Genomic DNA, 20,397 nt, shown 5'->3' on the forward strand with positions numbered 1-20,397 from the left:
CCCAGGTCCTGGTGGGCTTCTGGCAGGCAGAAGGGCGGTGACTTCGGGGCTGTGGGGACAAGCGCACCTCAGTGCCCGCCCCCAGCAGCCTGGCACTAACACAAGCGCCCTCCCTGCACGCACAGGTGGGAGCAGCGGTGGGGCGCACGTCGGACGGGGGCGTCGAGGGCCTGCTGAGTGACCCTGTACCAATCCCCGCGCCTGTTTCCTCATCCGCGACTGGGGCTAATGGAAGAGATGAGGATGCACCCCTGCCGCCACCCGAAGCTTCCTCCTCCTTAATCTCCAGCCGCGTGTACCAAGACTTAAATGCATCAGCACGTCTGCTCCAGGCGGTCCCTTCAGAATGCCCACAACAAATGAGGAAAGCGCTGCGGTTCGGTAAGAAATCTTTCACAAGGTTCAGCTGATGTTTGGGCAAAGACTAATCACGGTACCAAAAGGGCACTGATGCTCTGTGGGACCGGGTACATCACCCCCCCACCCGTGGATCCTTAGTGCCCGAGTCTGAGGCCTGGACCAGAGGAGCCGGAGAGCACCGGGGACGCTGACCTTGGCCTGGCCGGAGGAGGACGCTGCTGGGGTCGGCCAGCGAGGCCACCGAGGCGATGGGGCCCTTTGTCACTGCCCAGTCAAGGATCTCGGTCTTGGTAGTAAACTGTGGCAGCTGAGTGACGTTGATTTCTGGGGGCTCTTGGAAGATGACCAGGTTGGCATTCTGAGGAGACACGGGGAGTCTCAGGGCACTGTTCCGGCTGAATCCCTTTAGTCCTGTGCAGGGCCCAGGATGTAATTGGCTGACACGCCCGTCCGCCACCAACTGTATCTGCGCCAGCTCCCTCCTCGCACCGCCCGGCCCAACATCACCCTTCAGCCCACATTCGTGACACCACGTGGCTACTGTCTCCCTCTCTGTACCCTGAGGACTCTGAGGGACAAACAACTTCACCCTGACACACGGCGCGTGGTGGGGGCTCCCTGTGCACGGAAAGGGAGGAAGGAAGGGAGAAAAAAGAAATGGATTGGTCCCTGCCCTGGGAGATCTCACCATTTAGAAATCAGACACACACAAGAGGTAACAGAGAGCAGGGGATGTTATTTTAGGAGAAGAGAGAAGGAAGCCGGGTCCCCTGGCTGCATGTGGAGGGGGGATCTGTGTGGCTGTAGTATCTGCTGTCAGGAGAGGCTGCCAGACGGGAAAGGGAATCAAGGAAGGCTTCCTGGAGGAGGCGCTGTGGTGGAGGAAAGGCTCCCAAGGAAGTCTTTGGGGCCAGTGACTCAAGAGTTCCTTTGTGCCATCCTCAAGGCTGTGGGCATTGAGCCGTCTGCAGCAGCAGCAGGACTTCAGGGCCGGATATGGAGGGTTGTAGAATCCCAAAAGGACAAGAGAGACCACATGGGAATCAGGAGGGTCTATGAGGTGTACACCCAAACCGGCAGAACCCGTGCCCAAAGTGCTGGGCGAGTGAACAAAGGAAAGTTCCAGTTGTTATACATTTAGTCCAAGTGGGCTGGTCTTTCTAGTGATATAGCGAGTGAGTTCACTGGAACAAGGCAAGGGCAGACAGTTTAGTAATTCAGCCTTGTAAGGAGACAGTGTCTTGTGAATCATATGGGAACAGGGTGTCATAAATTTTGTTCACAGAACATAGTTGTGGTATACACCTGCAATCCTAACACATGTGAGGCCGAGGCAGGAAGATCACCTCGAGTTCAAGGTCAGCCTGGGCTACCCAGTGAGTTCAAGGCCAGCCTGAATTACATAGCGAGATCCCATCTCAAAAGCAAAAAACAAACACCAAGATTCCTCTTGTCCTTTCCCCTTTGTACTTAAATATTTTCAAATAGATGTCTTAGAACTTGTTCAGAGGCAATGACCAAGGGAAACTGGAGCTTGTGACGGACCAGGGTGCCCAGGTTGCTGTCAGCCTGACGCACCTCCTGGTCCTGCTGTCCCCTGGTCTCGCTTTGTCAGGGGCCAGGGGTTGGTTCACCAGTCAGGGCCTTGGTGACACATGTCAGAAGCCGGCCTTCTGGGGCAGGGGACGCTGGCCCATGGAGACTGACAGCGGGGAACGCCTGGCGGCCAGGGCCTTGGCCTGGCCGGGGGTGACACTCACGTAGGCCAAGCGGAGAGGGATTCCCGGGGCCTGGAGCTGCAGGAGGATGTTCGTGTTGGTGACGAGGACCAGAAGCACCTCTCGGGTGTGGGTGCCATTTGGCTGGGGTGCCTGGAGGGTCAGCTCCAACTGTGACACGGCCTGCAGAGGGACAGGGAGACATGCTCAGCCCAGACCAGGGAGACTTGCCCAGAAGGCACAGCCTGAACAAATAGATAAGACAAGTCCCAGCGAACCCCACAAGAAGAAAAAACGGATGAGTCTGAACGTCATATGCCATCATCAGTCAAGATTCATTATTTCTGTTATGAATTACTTTTTCTTCAATACCAGGGATTGAACTCAGAACCTTGTGCTTGCAAGGCAGGCAACAGCACCACTGAGCTAAATCCCCAGCCTGTTATGAATTCTTTTGAGCCTCAAACTTGCAGTGATCATCTTTCCTCAGCCTCCCAAGTGCTGAGATTACAGATGTGAGCCACCATGGCAAGATGTATTATTTCTAGCACATTTGGGAGGCTGAGGCAGGAAGGTCGCAATGAGTTTGAGGCCAGCATTGGCTACATGGGCCAGGGATTTAGCTCAGTGCAAGTTTGATCCCTGGTACAAAAAAAAAAAAAAAAAAAAAAAAAAAAAAAAAAAGACAAAACATACTCTTGTAGTTCGCACTGTTCCTCTTTCTCTATCTTAGAGTACTAAAATGCTGGCGTCTTTGTTGGTATTACTATGGTTTTCATGTAAGAATGTCAAGTTGAAGTCATTTGTTTTGAAATATAACCACTTCGTTCAAAATTATTATTATTTTTTTACTGCTGGGATTAAACCCAGATCCTCATCCACGCTAAGCCCATGGAATACCACTGCGCAGCACTGTCAGCTGCACTGCCAATTGTAATCCGTGAGCGCTGTATACAATTCGAATGCCTCCCTAGTGACGGCGTTAATGACACACAACGCTTACCCACAGCTCTGTCTATGCTGGGACCATGTAAGGGCTTTGCACATTAATTCATTTAATCCTGATACAACCCCAAGGGGTAGGCATCATCGTCATCATCATTATTATTTTTATTTTGCTTTTTGAGACAGGGTCTCACTATGTAGCCCAGGCTGGCCTTGAACTCACGGCGGGTGATCCTCCTGCCTCAGCCTCCCGAGTGCTGGAGTACAGGCGTGCATCATTACACCTGGCTGGTTTCATTACTATTCTCACCTCTAGGTGAGGAAACTGAGGCACAGAGAGGTGAGGTCACTGGCCTACAATCACACAGCAAGTGAGGGTCTGGGGTTTGGACCTTCAGGGCCTGCGCTGGCCGGCCACACCTCTCCGTACCCTACTCTGAAGACAAGAAAGAAGCCAGTAACCCATGGGGCAGAGCTTCTAGCAGACAGGGACCTGGGTGCCAGGACTTTCTGGGAAGCACAGTGCTGACTCACAGGGACAAGGACGGATGGGAGTGTCCCCAGGAGGGACTGCAGGGCTCCCGCGGAGACGGAGGGCAGCAGTGGAAAGTTTTGGGATTTCGCTTCTAATCTCCCGGCTGATGTCACGGAGCTGACAGCCCTGGAAAAATGTGCTCAGAAACATTTCCGGGACTCAGTGGGGACGCTGGGACCCCCGCGTGCGCGAGGTCCTTCTCAAAAGCAAACAGCGACAGCAGACAGTGTTACTCCGTTGCCAGTGTTCCCCGGATTTGTTAGCGTGCTTTAGGGTGTTAGTCCTAGTCTCACGCTAATTTATAGCAGGATAGTTTCAAACTGACACATGCGTATGTTCATGTTACTGTTTTCGAATGGTTTACAAAGTGTTTTGTTTTGTTGATTAAAAAAAAAATACTACGATCTCGCAAGCGCAAGGTCCTGAATTTGATCCCTGGTACCAAAAAAAACAAACCAAAACAAAACAAAAAAACCACAACTATGCATTCTAAACACTTTGAAAATTAAATTAAATGCTGGCTTTTTTTTTTTTTTTTTTTTTTTTTGGCGATGGTGGAATGGGAGATCCAGCACTGCCAGGGACCTCGGATCTGTCTTCAGTGCATTTCTAGCACCTTCTCTCCACCTCTAAACCCCCAATAAAATGATTTGAGCCCCCCTAAAATATTAAATACTGGCTTAGTGTGGTGGCACATGCCTGTAATCCCAGGACTGTAGGAGGCTGAGACAGGAAGACTGCAAATTTCAGCCCAGCCTGGGCTATTGACTTAGCAAGACCCTGTCTAAAAATAAAAAATAAAAAGGGCTGAAGATGTAGGTCAGTCAGAAGGTCCTAGGTTCAATCCCCAATAGCAAAACAAAAACAAAAACAAACACCCCCCTAAACAAAATACCATAAAAGCAAGGATGTGATACCAAGTTTTGATTTTTGAGCTTTGCTTCCCCCCTGCCCCAGTACTGGGGTCTCAGGGATGCTGTACCACTGAGCTACATCCCCAGGTCCTTTTGGTAATTTTAAAAATTTTGACACAGTATCTTGCTAAATTGCCCAGGTTGACCTCAAATTCGAGATCCTCCTGCCTTAGCCTCCAAGGAGGTGGGATTACAAGTGTGCACCACTGTATTTTGACAAAATACGAATTACACACATCTTGTTTCAGGGTTGTGATCACTTCCTGAAATGGACCAGAGCAGAACCAAACCTAGTGGTGTTGGGAAAGGCCTGGGTCCAGTACAGCTTCCAGCCTCATTGAGAGCAGACTCTGATGCCCCGTGTCTATCCGCTCCAAGAATCTAGTGCTTGCACAACTCTGAGTGCCTATTAAAACCACTCAACTGTACAGTTTCTTCTTTTGTTGCGGTTTTGCTTTTTTTGAGACAGAGTTTCTAATGTATATAGTTCAGGCTGGCCTCGAACTCACTATGTAGCCTAGGATGGCCTTAAACTTATACTGATCCTCCTGCCTCAGCCTCCCAAGTGCTGGATGACAGGCCTCTGCCACCCTGCCCAGTTCAATAGTGTGCTTTTTTTTTTTTTTTGGTTTTTTGGGACAGGGTCTCACTATGTAATTCAGACTGCTCTGGAACTCACTGTGTAGCCCAGGCTGGCCTAGAACTCACAGCGATCCTCCTGCCTCAGCCTCCGGAGTGCCTGGGAAAATATAGGCATGCACCACCAAGCCCTGCTTTGTTGTTGTTGTTGTTTGGTTTTGGGATTTTTTGTTGTCATTTTTGGTACCAGGGGTTGAACTCTGGTCCTTGCGTTTGTGAGGCAGGAGGCAGAACCACTGAGCTAAATCCCTGGCCCTTATAGTGCGCTTTCAATGGGAAAATTTTACTTCAGTAAAGCTGCTTACAAAACTACTGAGCACCAGTAATTTCTCACGGTTCACCCTAAGTGGCCCTGTTCTGAGCTTGGGAACCTGTCAGTGACCAAAGTGGAGCCCACAGCCCCTGCACAGGTGGGCCGCTGTCCTGGACCCCTTTGGATTACTTCTCGATCCTGCTTCTCCCTCATCTATCCCCGGCTCCACCCGTCTGCCCCGCTGGGGAGAGAACATCAAGGTGCAAGTGTGGCCACAGGTGCACCCCGTGCTTCGGTGATGGCAGCTAGACCTGTACTGTGCCTCTCGGTGACACCACAGGCTGCAGGAGCTCTGGGCCTGGAGGAGAGAGCCCTGGGAGCCTGCATCTTGCTGCTGGCCCTGTGCCTCTCAGGGCCTCAGTTTCTCATCTGGCGGCAGGATGAGGTGGAAGAGCCGACACCCAGCGGGGTCCCGGCTACAGGAAGTGACGAAAAGGAGGTAGACGTCAGGGCGCAGTCACGCTGAGGTCAGGGGTTAGGAGGACAAGGCTTTGTCACATTTGTCACAGCACTCAGCTCTTCTCCCAGGACTCATGAACCAAACCCGCCAGTCCACTGTCACCAAGTCCTCCCCGGACAGTTGGGGACTGGAGGGCTGAGGCCTAAAGAGGCACAGTCACTGGCCAGGTCACGGTGCAGTAACAGAGCAGCCTGGGAACGCAGGGAGGCTGGGAAGCAGGGCCCTTGGGGGGTGTGGCACTCCCCAAAACCAGGGGAGCCGCTCAGACCAGCCTGTCCCTCCCCACAGCCCTGAGTCACTGGTGGCCACTCACACGCACGGCCTGGCCCTCCTCCCACTGTCACCTGGCCCCCGGTCCCCGCTTCCGGGATCCTGGGGCAGTCGGGGCAGCAGACCGGCCAACCCCTCATCCCCGGCCCTGCCAGCCGGGGCCTGCCCCGTCCCCTCCCTGAGCCTGTGGGCGGGAGACCGAGTTGCTATTTTTGTGCCAGTGTCGCACAGACGCATTGTCGGCCGGCAGTAGGTGGCGGGAAGGGGATTTCAGCGAGGAGGCCCTGAGCTCGCACGAGTGGCCACTTATAGAAAGCAGTTTCCAGCAATTCTTCTCGGAGCAGAGCCTCGGGGCTGCCTGCAGTCCGCACCCTCCCAGGATCAGCCCAGAGGTGGCCGCACTGGAGCCAGCTGTCTCTCTGTCTCCCCAGCAGACCCAGACAGTGCCTACAGGAAGGGCGGCCAGGGAAAGGGGTCAGAGCCAGATGGACCTGCGCTCAAATGTGAGCTCTGTCATTAGCCTGTGACCCTAGACGGTCAGCCCTCCTTGCTGGGCCTCAGTTTCCAGTTCTGGAAAATGGGCTGAATGAAGTTGGCCTTCTGTATTCTTGGCTTATATATCTGTAAATGTGACCATGCAGGGATTTTTCTTTTCTTTTTCTTTTTCTTTTTCTTTTTTAAGAGACAAGGTCTTGTTATATTATCCAGGTTGGCCCTGAACTCCTGGCCTCAATAGATTCTCCTGTCTCAGCCTCCTATGTAGCTGAGACCACAGGTACATGTCACCTTTCCTAGCTTGAAATAAATATATAAATAAGTGTATTTGTTTGTTTGTTTGAGACAGAGTCTTTCTATGTAGTTCAGGCTGGTCTTGAACTCACTGTGAACTCACTATGTAGTCCAAGCTGGCCTTGAACTTGTGATGGTCCTAACTCAGCCTCCCAAGTCCCGGGATTACATGCATGTACCACCATGCCCAGCCTGAAATATATTTTTAAAATTACAACTGTGCTGAAAACTTACAGGTTTTTGTTTTCCTGGTCATAATTTGTGTCACTGGCATTAGATTATGTATCATGAGTAATCTAGAGATGTTTTAAAATGTAGGAGAGGATTGGGTAGGTTTGTGCCAATGCCACATGTTTGTGGGTAAGGAACTAGAACATCTGTGGATTGGGTCTCCTTGGAGAGCTCCAGAGCCTATGTCCCCAGACACCGAGGGACATCAGCAGGTGGCAGTAGCTTGCGCACGCATCTGGAGGAACAGGAGGGTTCACGTTGGACAGCAGTGATGGAGGCTGAGATGCCAACTGTCCCTTCCCTGGGTCTCTGTCTCCCATCTCTGCCAAGGAACCAGGCTCAGTGGCTTTCAAGGACTGGGTGGCCCTGCATTCCAACTGCCTCATGGGAGTCCAGCTTCTAGGAGTCCTGGTGCACAGCCAGGTAACTCGGAGGGGGCCCCCAGGGCCCCTGGAGAAAGACACTCTCGCCACCAGTGAGGGGCCCTGCTCCCCCAAGCCCTCCCTGCTGCCCGACTTGTTTGCCTTCCTGCAAGGCCTTCACTAGGGCTTCTGTGCTCCCAAAGGAAACAGCAGAAGGCACAGCTCTGTCCTTGGGTGCTTGCTGTAGAACAAAGGCGACCCCTCCAAACGACAGGGAGCAGTGACTCTACCAAGCGCGCTGGGCACTCCCTCGGCAAGGCTGATAGTCACGACATCTCCTCCTCCCTCCTTCCTGTTACCCACCGACCATCGTCCGTTCATTCTCCATCCAACAGATGACTGTCTGCCTCGGAGAGGGACACTGGGGACACGATGAGATGGACACAGTCCCTGCCCAGCCTTTCTGCCCCTTGACCCAAGACCCTTCACCGAGCATGCTGGTCACACTTGCAAGGTCTGGGACAAGAACACAAAATGACAGCCCTGGCCCCAGTCCTCCTCACGCTGTCTTTTTTTTCCCCCCTTTGAGATAAAAATCTCACTATGTAGCCCAGGCTGGACTAGAACTCAAGATCCTCCTCCCTCAGCCTCCCAAGTGCTGGGATTACAGTCAAGTGCAACTACATCTGGCTCACCATGCTTTTTTGTGGTTTTGTTGTTGTTGTTGTTATTTTTTGTTTGTTTTTTTTTTTGAGACAGGGTCTCACTATGTAGTTGAGACTGACCTGGAACTCACTATGTAGCCCAGGCTGGTCTTGAACTCACAGCGAGCCTCCTGCCTCAGCCTCCCAAGTGCTGGATTACAGGCAGGCACCACCATGCCCAGCTTTTACTGTGCTTTTGACAGCACAGCAGTGTGCTCATGGGTCCTCGAGTGGTGGCCCAGCCCAGATGCCCAAGTTCTGCTATTCCTGCCTTTGAAGAGCCAGCTCCACCACCCTTCAAGTCTAGGGGCGCTCATGTTGGCCAGGCAGTGCCCCCTCTAGAGGACGGAACAAGATGGAGCCCAGTGTGGCCTGGAGAAGGTTCAGTGCCACTGTCAAAGAATTCAGGCATCTTGGGCACCCACAGCAAGGCCTAGAGCACAGGGGAAGGTTCCAGGTGGGCACATCTGTTCAGCCCTGCAAGCTCCCCACCCTGGAGAGGGGTACAACTACAAGAGGGCCCTTGCCCGGGGCTGAGGGCCCTGCCTCTGGGATGGTCTGAGGGAGCCCAGGGTACTTCCTGGATCCCTCTTAGGGCCCCAGCAGCCTTGCCTGCCCCTCTGGGCATGCATGAGTCAGTGCCAGACCCTGGCTGGGTGCAATGTCCTTGCTCCCTGTCTGCACGGAAGTTGAGTGAATCAGCCGCTGACCCAGCTCTGCTGCAGGCTGGGCTTTGTGAAGAAGACAGCAGATCAGTGCGGCGGCCTGACGGGAACCGCTGACACGGGGCGGCTTCCTGTCTCCCGGGTCAGGATGTGACCCCGGCCCCCTCCCGGAATCCAGGCTCCGGCCTGCCCTTTGGGGACCTGGTGAGATAAAGCCTGTGCCCAGCGGGCCCTTGCCTGCCCGCTGACCCCCCAACACACACACACGCACACGCTGAGTGCCGCTTCCCTGGGGTTCTTGGCTGCCACCCACAGGAAACCTGAGGGCTCTGGGGCCACTGGGGGTTAGACGGGAAAGCCACTTCTCAGTGCCAGGGCCTGACGAAGGTGGCCACAGGTCAGGCGGACAGGACGGGCTGCCGAGACGCCCCCTCCCCCAGGCTCTGTCTCCACGCCTTGCACACGCAGTGCCCTCTGCCAGGAATGCCCGCCTCGCGCTCTCTGGCTCGACCTTGAAACCTCTCGCCTGTGTCCCTTCCTCCACGCCCAGCACTTCTCCCCCTCTTGTCACTGACAGCCCCCGGCACCCCCTCCGCACGCCCACCCCTCCCCTGAACTCCAGGGCTGCCGCTGCCCACCTCCCTGGCCCTGCCACGGCTCAAGGGCAGGGCCTCCTTCACCTTCTCCCTGCATCACCACAGGCAGGGCACAGATCTGGCGAGGGCTGGCGAAGGGGCACTGGGAGAGCTGGCCTGGATCACGGGCACAGCCCTTAGCACAGGAGGCTGGGCCTCACCTGGCCACTCTGAAAATGGATTCATGCTCCTCCTGGTCTACCTGCGGTGATCAAGTGCAAGGTCCTGAGTTCGATCCCTGGTACCAAAAAAAAAAAAAAAAAGAAGAAGCCAGGCATAATGGTGCACATCTGTAATCCCAGCACTTGGGAGGCTGAGGCAGGAGGATCAACATAAATTCGAGGCCAGCATGAACTACATAGGTGGGCCCTATCTCGCAAAACCAAAATAAAAAATTGAATGTCAAATGAATTGGCAGATATGAAGCTGTTCTGTGAACTGTATCATGCCTAGCACAATGTAGGTATTTGTGGTGAGGAACGGAACCCTTACAGAGGAAGTAGCAGCAACATGGCTGTCATACATCGAGGAGCGGCTCTTGGCTGGTCCCACGCTTGGTATTTTGCCTGCTCTGTCCAACTGGATTCCCACAGCAACTCTGTGAGGTGGGAGCTGTGAACATCATCTCTGTGTTTCTGGGGGTGGGGCAAGGGGTGACCAGGGCGAGGCCATGCAGCCAGAGGGCTGAGGAAAAGCCCAACGGGAGGACCGTGCAGCTCCAGAACCTGTGTGGGTGGGTGTGGTCCCTGTGCTTTTGCTTTGTCCTGAGATGGGGTCTCACTGTGTTGCCCGGGCTGGCCTGGAACTTACAGGCCAAGGGATCCTCCTGTCTCAGTCTACTGAGTATCAGGGACAACAGAAGTGCATCGCCGTGCCCAGCCAGAACCTGGGCTCCTAACCCCAACGACTACATCATCCCCAGATAAAGACCACGCTCCCCAGCAGGGCGACAGACCTTTCCGTGTCCCCAGCCTCACTCAGAGGCGAGCAGCTGGCTCCCGGGGTGCAATGAACACAGCCAATCCCCCGACCCTCCGCTCCTCCCACTGCCTCTGCACTCTGTGAGCTCCTGACAGCCCTCCACGGTTGCCTCCCCCAGGAATCGCTGCCTGATTCGGTGGCAGCTGGAGTCCACCGCCCCGGGCTCCCTGCAGATGCGCCAGTTTCTTGGGACCCGGCTGGCTGTTCCCACATCCATCTCCCACCTGGGCCTGAACCTCGGGCCCAGACCTTCCTCTGCCCTCAGCCTGTTGTGAAATGATCAGGATCAGGGATCCCAGTCACCCAGAAGAGACACAAGGAACCCCAACATCAGAGCAAACAAACGTACGGAGAGCGATCACACTTTCCATGTCATTACCAAATTTGCAAAAAAGTTACAGTGCCCTCGACAACCCCCACAAAATGTGTCTGGTGCTATCTGTGGTTTGGAGATTATCGAAGCCCACAGTCCTCGCGGCTGGCAGGGTGGTGGGGACGAGGGACCTTGATATTGGTGGTCTGGGTACCTTTTTATCACCACACAAATGCAAGACATCTCAACAGTTTTGGGGGCAGGCTGGCCACGAGCTTACCCTGAGCCACACACTGCTAAATTGCTATTAGGGCCTAAGGCCAGTCATGCTGCCTGAGGCAGATCCAGGGACAGATTGGTCTCGAGATGGTCTCTCGGCTTTCAGACACTGCCTGGTGGAGTCACAGACGTGGGAGAAGGGAGCATTCCAGGGAAAACAGGGTGCCCTTTCTTGAAGTCTGAGCGGCCAACAGTGCAGCCGTGCCCTTTGAGAAGCAGGGAGAGCCCCATCCTGGGCACAGACGCCAAAGTCCCCTGGGCTGCCACCCACCCAGCCTCCCACGAGGCACTCGCCAAATCCAGCCCCTTCAGCCAGGTCTTGTGGTGGCCTCCAAAAACTGCCCCTGCCACCGGAAGTGCGGCCCCTTGTGAGTGGTGCAGAGGCCCCGTGGGTCCCTTGGTAGGGGCCCCAAGAAGAACTGGGCCACTGTCCTGGGTACGGCCGCTAGAAGGCCTTGCTCATCCTTCTGGGCCCTTCCCGACCCCGCCTGGGGCACTCACATTCGGGAACTCCAGGAAGAGGACGTGGACTTCTAGGTCGGCATCAGGAGTGTGTGCCACACAGCCCTCGGGGACCTGGCTGGTGGTGTACGTCACCTCGCCTCTGTGGGGCTCCACAGGCTGTAGGTCACAGGAGACATTTTCTGCAAGACCTGTTGGAGAAGCAGAGTGGGCAGGAGGCCAGATAAGAGGCTAAATGAAAATGTGCCAGGCCCTGGGTTCCATCTCCAACAACAGGGAGGAGCAAAAAGCAGCCAAGTGACAATTACTCCCATTTCCTGAAGGTCTGCTAGGTACTCGGCATGGACTCAGGGCTTTACGGAGTCTTCACAGCTCCCCTAAGAAGTGGGCGCCATGGAATCCAGGTAATCGATGAAGACACTGAGGCTCTCAGTGAAGTCTCTTGGCCAAGGTCAGAGTACTACCAGGTCTAAGGTCGACAGATACAACACAGGACACTAGTTACATTTTAATTTCAGATAAATCCTATGTTTTATGTTGTTGTTGTTGGTGGTGGTTTTTTTAAAAACAAAGTCTTGCCATGTATTCCAGGCTAGCCTTGAACTCACTATGTGGCCCAGACTGGCCTCAAACTTAGCAATCCTCCTGCCTCAGCCTCCCTAGTACTGGGATCACAGGCGTGCACCAGGCAACAATAAATTTCTAAAAGTGTAAGTATATCCCAAATGATGCCTGGAATATATTTGTACTACAAAAACTTTCCTTGTTTATCTGCGATTCAAATTTAGCTGGGCATCCTCTATCTTTGCCACACTTGGTAATACACATTGCTTAGGGCCTACATACAAGCCTGAGATTCAAGCCCAGCTCAACCTCAGAGAAAGTGGGAGCTGAGGTCAGGGGGCAAAACTTTCCTCTTGACCCTCACAGGGGTTCCCAAGAGGGTCCAGAGTCTCCTGGCCCAGGGGACAGGGTGAGCAAGTGGGCAGCCCAGGCTGGAAGGCCACCGTCCCCAGCCGAGGCCTCAGTGCCTGAGGCTGGGCGGCCGGAAACACAGGTCCTGAGGGAGAGGAATGGAATTTCACCCTGACCCCGCAGAGGAGGAAAAGGAAATGAGGCCCCTACACCTCGTCCTAAGGAATGTGACGCGGGAAGGGGGGTGGCGGAGGAGGGAAGGAGGACAGAGAAGGGGAGACTGTTTGGAAGTTTGTGTCTCCATCTTGTCGCGCTTACTTCCTGTTTTCTTGGAGATCAAAGATGGGTGCGGAGGGACTGCCTCACGTCCAGCTGAAGCCCGCTCCAAGGAGCGGGACTCTCGCCTGCCTGGGCTCCTCCTTCCCCACCCACCTTTCCACAGTTGCTGGCCTCAGAGCCCGGAGATCAGACAAGATGGAGGGTGGCGCCCCTCGCCCATCCAGGAAAGAAGATTGGAGCCAAGACTTTTGGCCTCTGTGGGGCCAAGGACTGACTGACTTACTTATTTATTTGTTTATTTATTTTAAGGCAGGGTCTCCCTATGTAGTTCGGGCTGGCTTTGAACTCACGAAGTAGCCCAGGCTGGCCTCGAACTCATGGCGATCCTCCTGCCTCAGCCTCCCAAATGCTGGGACTACAAGTGTGCACCACCACGCCTGGCTTCCCAGGCCTTGTAAATCCTTGTTCTGGCCCCATCCTGAGTGTGCCAGGGACTTCAGAATGCTTGGGCAATGTGTCAAGGTGGCTCAGATCAGGGCCTTTGGAGCCAGGTTGAGTCGGCTTTGACTCTCAGGCCCTATCTGTTAAACAGATTTACCAAATGATTTCACACACAGCTTTGGTTTCCTGCTCTGCAAATGACGGTGAGAATAGAACCCACCCAATCACAGGGTATGCTGGGGAGGCCCCATGAGATACGGCACACGGCAGTTCTCATTTTTTTTTTTTTTTTTTTTGGTACCAGGGCTCGAACTCGGGTCCTTGTGCTTGCAAGGCAGGCGGCGGAGGCAGTTCTGTTAATTACATTTACTTTTTGCTGGGCGTGGTGGCGCATGCCTGTCATCCCAGCACTTGGGAGGCTGAATCAGGAGGAGCACTGTGAGTTCGAGGCCAGCCTGGGCTGCACAGTGAGTTCAAAGCCAGCCTAGAGGACATAGTGAGACCCCATCTCAAAATAAAAAAACAAAAAATTTGCTGGCTATAATCACTGTAGGAACATTGACCGCATAAGGGGTAGGCTGCGTAGTTGATAACTGCAGCTACCAGGACAGGGTCCTCTGGGAGCCAGGTCTCTGGGGTCTCCCTCACCCCAGCAGACTCAAAGCCCATACCCTCTCCTGCCATCCCATCCCCTTCTGAGTCCCCAGCTCCCCAGCTCTATTCCAAGTCCCTCCTCCACAGACGGGGAGACCGAGGCTTGGAGAGGTAGGATTTGGGGAGCACACAGCATCTGGAGACCAGGCTGGGACTTGGCCCCCTCTCCCACCCCGTCCCGGGACCTGGCCTGTAGATCAGCACAGTGCCTCCCACCTCTCCTTCCCTCCGGACCTTCCCTGCCCCCTCCCCAGACTTCCAGGAACCCCAGTTCCTCCTGGACTGCCGGGGCCGCCTGGGGCCGCCTCCTCCATGCCGTCAGCCTGGCCATTATGTAATGATCAGATAACAGGCCAGGCTGGGAGATCAGATAAGAGGTCCATTTATTTTGGGGCCTTTTCGGATCCTGGCCGCCTCCACCCCGCAGACTAGAATGGGGAGACGGGCGGGAGGGTGACGCCGGGGCCCGTCTCCCGGAGCCCAGTCCAGCTACAAACAATCCCCTGGCACCAAAGGAAACTCTGAGGTCTCCCGGGACCCGACCTGGTCAGAGGCCGCTCTGCCACCGCCACCAGGAGCCTGGGTGACTGGGCCTCTGGGTCGAGACCCCGGGGCCGCCTCCCACCGGTAGATGGGCAAGAATATAACTCCAGCCTTGTAGACGTCAAATACAATGAGTTCGCGTTCCCCAGAATCGAAGAATGAATTCTAAGGAACCACAGAAGTTAAGGGTAGGAAAATGTTATTGAGAGAGTTCCTGAGAGCCAGGAGGGGGCCCGAAAGTGGGCTGCCAGTGAGCCCCCTCCTCAAAGGAAGTTTTATAGAGCAAAATCATGAGGCGAGCACAGCATGGGTCAGAGCTATGATCAACCAATAATCACGAGTGCAGCCACTTAGTAATTCTGGATCCAGTGGGGGAGCAGGCCTGCTTTACGAAGGGATGGACTGGGAGGCCCTGGTCACCCACCTGGGCGTCTAACATCTGTCTAGACTTTGTGGACCGGGTGATGCCTTTTATCTTAGTCCTCCGCAGAGGCACGTAGGCCTGATCTCTCTGTCTTTATCTTGAGGCCTGGCCATCCGCACCGACTCCCTGTCTGACCGCCTAGATTTCCACCTAACTTGTCTGTCTATTTCACTTCTAGAGCCACACACGCCCAGATGTGTTGTTCTGATTCTCCTGGGGTCTGCATGGTGAGTTTTTCCAGGACAGGAGGGAACCTGGGCCATCAGTGTCCCGGTCACTCAGCCCAGACTCAGGCAGACACAGGACACAACTGTGAAATCAGTCTGTCGGGCCCACCTCTGACTTGCGTTCAAACCCCTTCTCCATTCTGGGACTCGGTCTCCCTGTGGGTGCTGGGTGGGGAGGACAAAGGAATGGATAGGACGTGTTTCCTGTTCCCCAGGGGACATCCCAAGGTTCCAGCTAGGAACAAAGGCAGGGAGAGGGCAGGGGATCCACTTGGCTCCTAAGGGCAGATGAGAGGTAGGCAGTCTGAGGGGGCGGCGTCACCACCCTGGGACAGGACGGTGCAGTGGTTAGGCCCCAGCTGCCCGTTTCTGGGTCATTGCTCTGCAGCACCTCTTACCTGCCTGTGTCCCCATCTGTAAAATGGGCATGCAGGAGCTTATACCTTCCAAGGCTGTGTGAGGGCTAAGTCTGCTGGGACAAAGGACAACAGACTCTAAATGCCAGTGAATGTCCCCAGCCCAGCCAGGTGCTGAGGCCAGTGCAGCCTGAGATGAGGCTCCCTTCCCAGCTCGTCAGTCTCCAGCAGGGAAAAGAAGCTGGGTTTGGGGGAAGAGAGCCTGGGGTTAGAGTCTGGACTGTTACTTGTCCTGGACTTCACTGATGACCTTATCTATAAGCTGTGCCTGATGCACCAGGACAGAAGTGAGGGGGAATTTATTTATTTATTTATTTGTTTGTTTTTGGTGCTGGGAATCAAACTTAGAACCTTGTGCTTACCAGGCAGGCGCGGTGCCACTGAGCTAAATACCTGGCCCAAGGGAGGGAATCTTTTTTTTTTTTTTTTTTTTCCCATACCGGGGATCGAACTCAGGACCTTGCGCTTACAAGGCAGACGACGGAACCACTGAGCCCAAGGAAAGGAATCTTAATGGTCTGCCCCATCCCCAGGACCTACCTTCCCTCTTCATCCTTTTTCCTCCTGGCCAGTGGGGAAGCTGCCCTGAATAAGGCCCAGAAGAAGTGGCCTGCGTCCCCAGCCCCCTTTCCAGTTGGGTCCAGACCCCCACCCTGGTCGGCAGCGTGAGGGCCCAGGCCACACCTCTGCCTCATCGGCACTTGAATCCCAGCCACACAACTCGGCCATGAGACCCAGCACCCCCACTTCTGGGTCTCTCTCCAAATGAATGATGCAAAATACAGGAAAGGTACAAGTACCAAAAAACGTGCGTGAAGGGGGTGTTTGTAACCAGAGCAAAAGGGAAACCGCCTAAGTATCTGACAACAAGGGACTCACAGAAGGGGCAGAATATTCCAGAACTGCCATGGGATGGTCAAAGAGTCCACACGACTGCATGGAAACAGTCAGGGACACAGAGAAGGCACAGAATGCACTGGGGATTTAGCTCAATGGTTCTCCTGCCGGCCTCACAAATGCAAGGTCCCAAGTTCGATCCCCAAAAACAAACAAACCAAAGAGGGCACACAAGCCCCCCAAATGTTGACCTACCTGGTTTAAAATTACCTTAAAAATGAACTCAAGAAAGTAAACCACTAGTAGGCTAGGCTGCGTGAGGAGTTTGGAGGTCAGTTTTTTTCTCTAATCTATTTTCTTTTTCCTCTTTCGAGTCTCCCCCGCTCTCTCCCTCCCTCCCTCCTCTCTGTGGTCCTGGACACGCGGATCCCAGGAACTCCTCATGCCAGGCAAGGGCCGACCACCGAGCTACACCCCTGGCCTCCTCTCTTACCTGTTCTCTTTAAGAAGCAGGCCCAAGCAAACACACGGTTAAGCTGCTCTTTCTTTAAACATCTCCACGTGCTAATTCGTTAAAAACAATTCCTCCACGGCAGAAAAACGTGCTTTGGAAAGTGAAAGTCCCCCAGGGAAAACCCCACACAGGAGAACCGGCACATCCTTCCAGAACCTTCTCCCTGTGTGCAGCACCCTGTTCCTGTTCTGTGAGTGGCCACATGGAATCAGAGGGTTCACCCTAGACATCTACCTGTCAGTGAGGTCAATATAGGGCCTGGCCTGTCTCTTGGTTCCCCACACGGCTTCCCACTGCTTTGAGAGTTGCTGCCCGGGGCCCCAGTCGATGGGCATTTAGGGGGTCCAGGTGTTGGGTTTTGTTAAAGGAGCCCATGCCTACACATTTGCACGGAGCAGGCCAATAACTCTCCAGGGCTCACTGCCTAAGACTGAGTTGTGGGGGCCAAAGTTATGGACACTGGGTGTGGTGGCACACACCTGTAATCCCAGCAGTCGGGGAGGCTGAGGCAGGAGGATTTTGAGTTTGAACCCGGATTAGGCAATCTAGCAAGACTCTGTCTCAAAATTTTTAAAAATTAAAAAAGAGATGAGTAAGGTAATAAGGGAAAAGAAAAAAACACGAGAAAATAAAAAAATGGAAATAAAGTGTTTGTAAATGGGGAGGGGAGGAGGGGTTGAAGGGAGGGCAGGGACAAGGGGAAAAAATGAGAACCAAGACCTGTCATGCAGAGGTACAAGATCCCAACAATGTGTGTATCTGTACTGTATCCCTAAAATGCACCCATAAACTCAATTTTAAAAAAAAGAGAGATGAGGATGTAGCTCAGTGTAAAGGCCCTGGGTTCAATCCCCCGTACTACAATAAATGAATGAATGAATGAATAGTAGAAAAAAAAGGTTATGCACAAGTTATAATTTTGGGAAATTCAACCACTCTCTGCTCCCAGAAGACCAGACCCATTTCACCCCCTCCGTCCTGTTCGGCGGTGCCTGAATTGCTCAGTCCACACCGGTGCTGGAGATCTGGGTCCCGGGTGTCCACAGAGGGCAGCGCGCCTGCTGACACCTCATGTCTGTGGTCACAGTTGTTTTGGGACCTGCTCTTGTTCCCAAGAGCAACGGGACACATTTCTAGCTTTTCCCAAGTGGTCGTTCACTATGGTGCTGCTATGATGATTGAGGGACTTTTGAGACAGGGTGTCACCAGGCTGGCCTCAAACTCACCATCATGCCCGGCTCAATATGGCTAATACTGGGCTGGATATTTGGCTCAGTGGTTCCGCCACTTGCCTGGCAAGTAAGTGCAACGGAGAATGTCCCGAGTTCGATCCCCAGTACCAAAATATATATATGGCTATTATTAACTCAATTGTTTGAGCTTACAATGAAATTAAAGTGTATATTTTTACACATATAATAATGATCAAGCTGGGTGTGGGGGCCCATGCCTGTCATCCCAGCACTCAGAGGCTGAGGCAGGAGGATCGCCACGAGTTTGAGGCCAACCTAAGCTGCATAGTAAGTTCGGGGCCAGTGTGAACTACACAGCGAGACCCTGTCTCAACAAATCAAACCAAATCAAAACAAAACAAGAAGATGGAACCCCACTACTTCCCAATCCCTTTGTTTGCTCTCACCCATGCCCTTGAGGTCCCCCAGACCTATGACGTATGCAGGGCAATTCCAGATGCCCTGTGCTACCGTGCTGAGTGCCCTACACACCAGGAAGAGAGCTGGTCAGTTAGGTTAGGCTGAGGGAATATTCAGGCAGCAACAATCATCACAAATCAAGTCCTTGTCTCTACTTCTCCATTGTTAAGTATTTACTGGACATCACTGCCTTCCCCCCACCCCCTGGGGATTGAACCCAGGACCTTTGCACAGAGCTGAATCCCCAACCCTTATTTATTTATTTAGACAGAATCTCACTAAGTGGCTAAACTGCCCAGGCTGGGCTTGAATTTGGCAATCCTCCTGCCTCAGCCTCCCACGCTACAGGGACTACAGGTGGGGGCCACCATGTCCAGCATCACAGCCTTTTAAAGTGTCTAATCCTTGGTCTCTAAAGCCCATCACAGTCCTATAAAATCAGACTCCAGGAGGAAGAGGGCCCAGAGTGTGTCTCCGAGGCCAGGTGGGGGCCTGTCGCTGTGTGTGAGCTCCAGTGGCAGGGCCTCTGCGTTCCCCTATGTGAAATGTGTCACAGTGGCCGCCATCCCAGGGCAGGTAGGGAAGGGGCTTCTCTGCCAATCCCTGCTCCTGTCAATGCCTCTGACACTCGGTTTCTGGTCTCTCGGAAGTGTTAGAGACCAAGGATTAAGGGTTTAAAATGCTGGGCTCTCTGCTGACCCGGGCCTTGAGGAAGACAGAAGAAAACTGTAGGTGCAGAGGTGGGTGACCTGTGTGTCCTGGACAAAGCAGAGACCCACAATGAGTGTGAGGGTGCTGCGGTCACCTACTCCTTGAGACCCGTCCCCTGGCGGTCTCAGTAGTCAGCATGGGTCAGGACTCTCCCCGAGTCCCAGTCTGGCCTCCACCCTTCTTTGGGACAGAAAAAGGGGGACAGGCAGTGCTACCCTCTTGGCCTAGCTGTGTGGACTAGAGACTGCTCCAAGGAATTTGAAGTTAGCCTCCCCAGCAATGGGGAGGCTGAGGTAGGAAGATCGTCTTGAGTTTGAGGCCTACGTGGGCTACACAGTCAGTTCAAGTCCAACCTGAACTACAAAGCCAGACACTGTCTCAAAAAAAAGGTAAAAAAAATCCCAGAAACCTAGTAGCAAAACAACAATAGCAACTCCCTCGGCAGGCACGACCTCACTGCCGACCTTCACTGCATCCTGGGGAGACTTTGTTAGCAGCTGTCCCTCGCTCAGAGGCCCCCCCGAAGGTGGCCCCCCCCAAGATCACACTGGGGAGGGAACAAAAAGAAGAGGAGGTTGGAACCCAGAGCCCGCGGTGGTCATGAGGCCCCTTCTTGCCCATCCCTCCGACGGGAAACTCCAGGCCCACAGAGGATAAGGAACTCCCAGGGCTACACAGGGTTCTGGGACCTGGGCTTCCTGGAGAGCTGGGTGGACAGAGGCCAGGGGCCAGGGTTCAGGTAAATAATCTTAAGCCTTAATGCGGAAAGTCCCGTGTCTTAGGAAAGCCATTGGACCCAGCAAGTTGGGGTGGCTGGTCCCCTCTCCCCACCCAGAGCCCTCCCTGACAGCTCCACTGGGCACGAGCTCAGACCCAGGAAGGTCAGCCACACCGGGGTCCCTGAACACCCACCTGCGGGGCCGAGGCTGCAGGAGGCCAGCAGCAGGGCGAAGCCCAGGAGGAGCGCGCCGCGGTCCATGCTGTGGCCCAGGACTGCGTGCGCGTTGGGGTGGCTGGTCCCCTCTCCCCACCCAGAGCCCTCCCTGACAGCTCCACTGGGCACGAGCTCAGACCCAGGAAGGTCAGCCACACCGGGGTCCCTGAACACCCACCTGCGGGGCCGAGGCTGCAGGAGGCCAGCAGCAGGGCGAAGCCCAGGAGGAGCGCGCCGCGGTCCATGCTGTGGCCCAGGACTGCGTGCGCGCGGGG

General features: G+C 54.2%; 1 protein-coding gene across 1 annotated transcript in view; it reads right to left on the reverse strand.

Moving 5' to 3' along the window:
- The window catches only part of Eng (endoglin), a 30,287-nt gene extending 10,101 nt beyond the window's left edge, over positions 1 to 20,186 (reverse strand). Inside the window, exons 1-5 of the mRNA XM_019205939.2 lie at positions 20,101 to 20,186; positions 11,615 to 11,766; positions 2,121 to 2,261; positions 553 to 718; positions 3 to 49 (exon numbers count right to left, since the gene is read on the reverse strand). Coding sequence (XP_019061484.1) covers positions 3 to 49; positions 553 to 718; positions 2,121 to 2,261; positions 11,615 to 11,766; positions 20,101 to 20,167 — 573 coding nt within the window. The 5' untranslated portion in view covers positions 20,168 to 20,186. The remainder of the gene's footprint in view (positions 1 to 2; positions 50 to 552; positions 719 to 2,120; positions 2,262 to 11,614; positions 11,767 to 20,100) is intronic.
- Positions 20,187 to 20,397: the final 211 nt, after the last annotated feature.

This window comes from Fukomys damarensis, unplaced genomic scaffold, assembly GCF_012274545.1.
Source record: "Fukomys damarensis isolate Sample0158 unplaced genomic scaffold, DMR_v1.0_HiC HiC_scaffold_36, whole genome shotgun sequence".
NCBI classification, from domain to species: domain Eukaryota; kingdom Metazoa; phylum Chordata; class Mammalia; order Rodentia; family Bathyergidae; genus Fukomys; species Fukomys damarensis.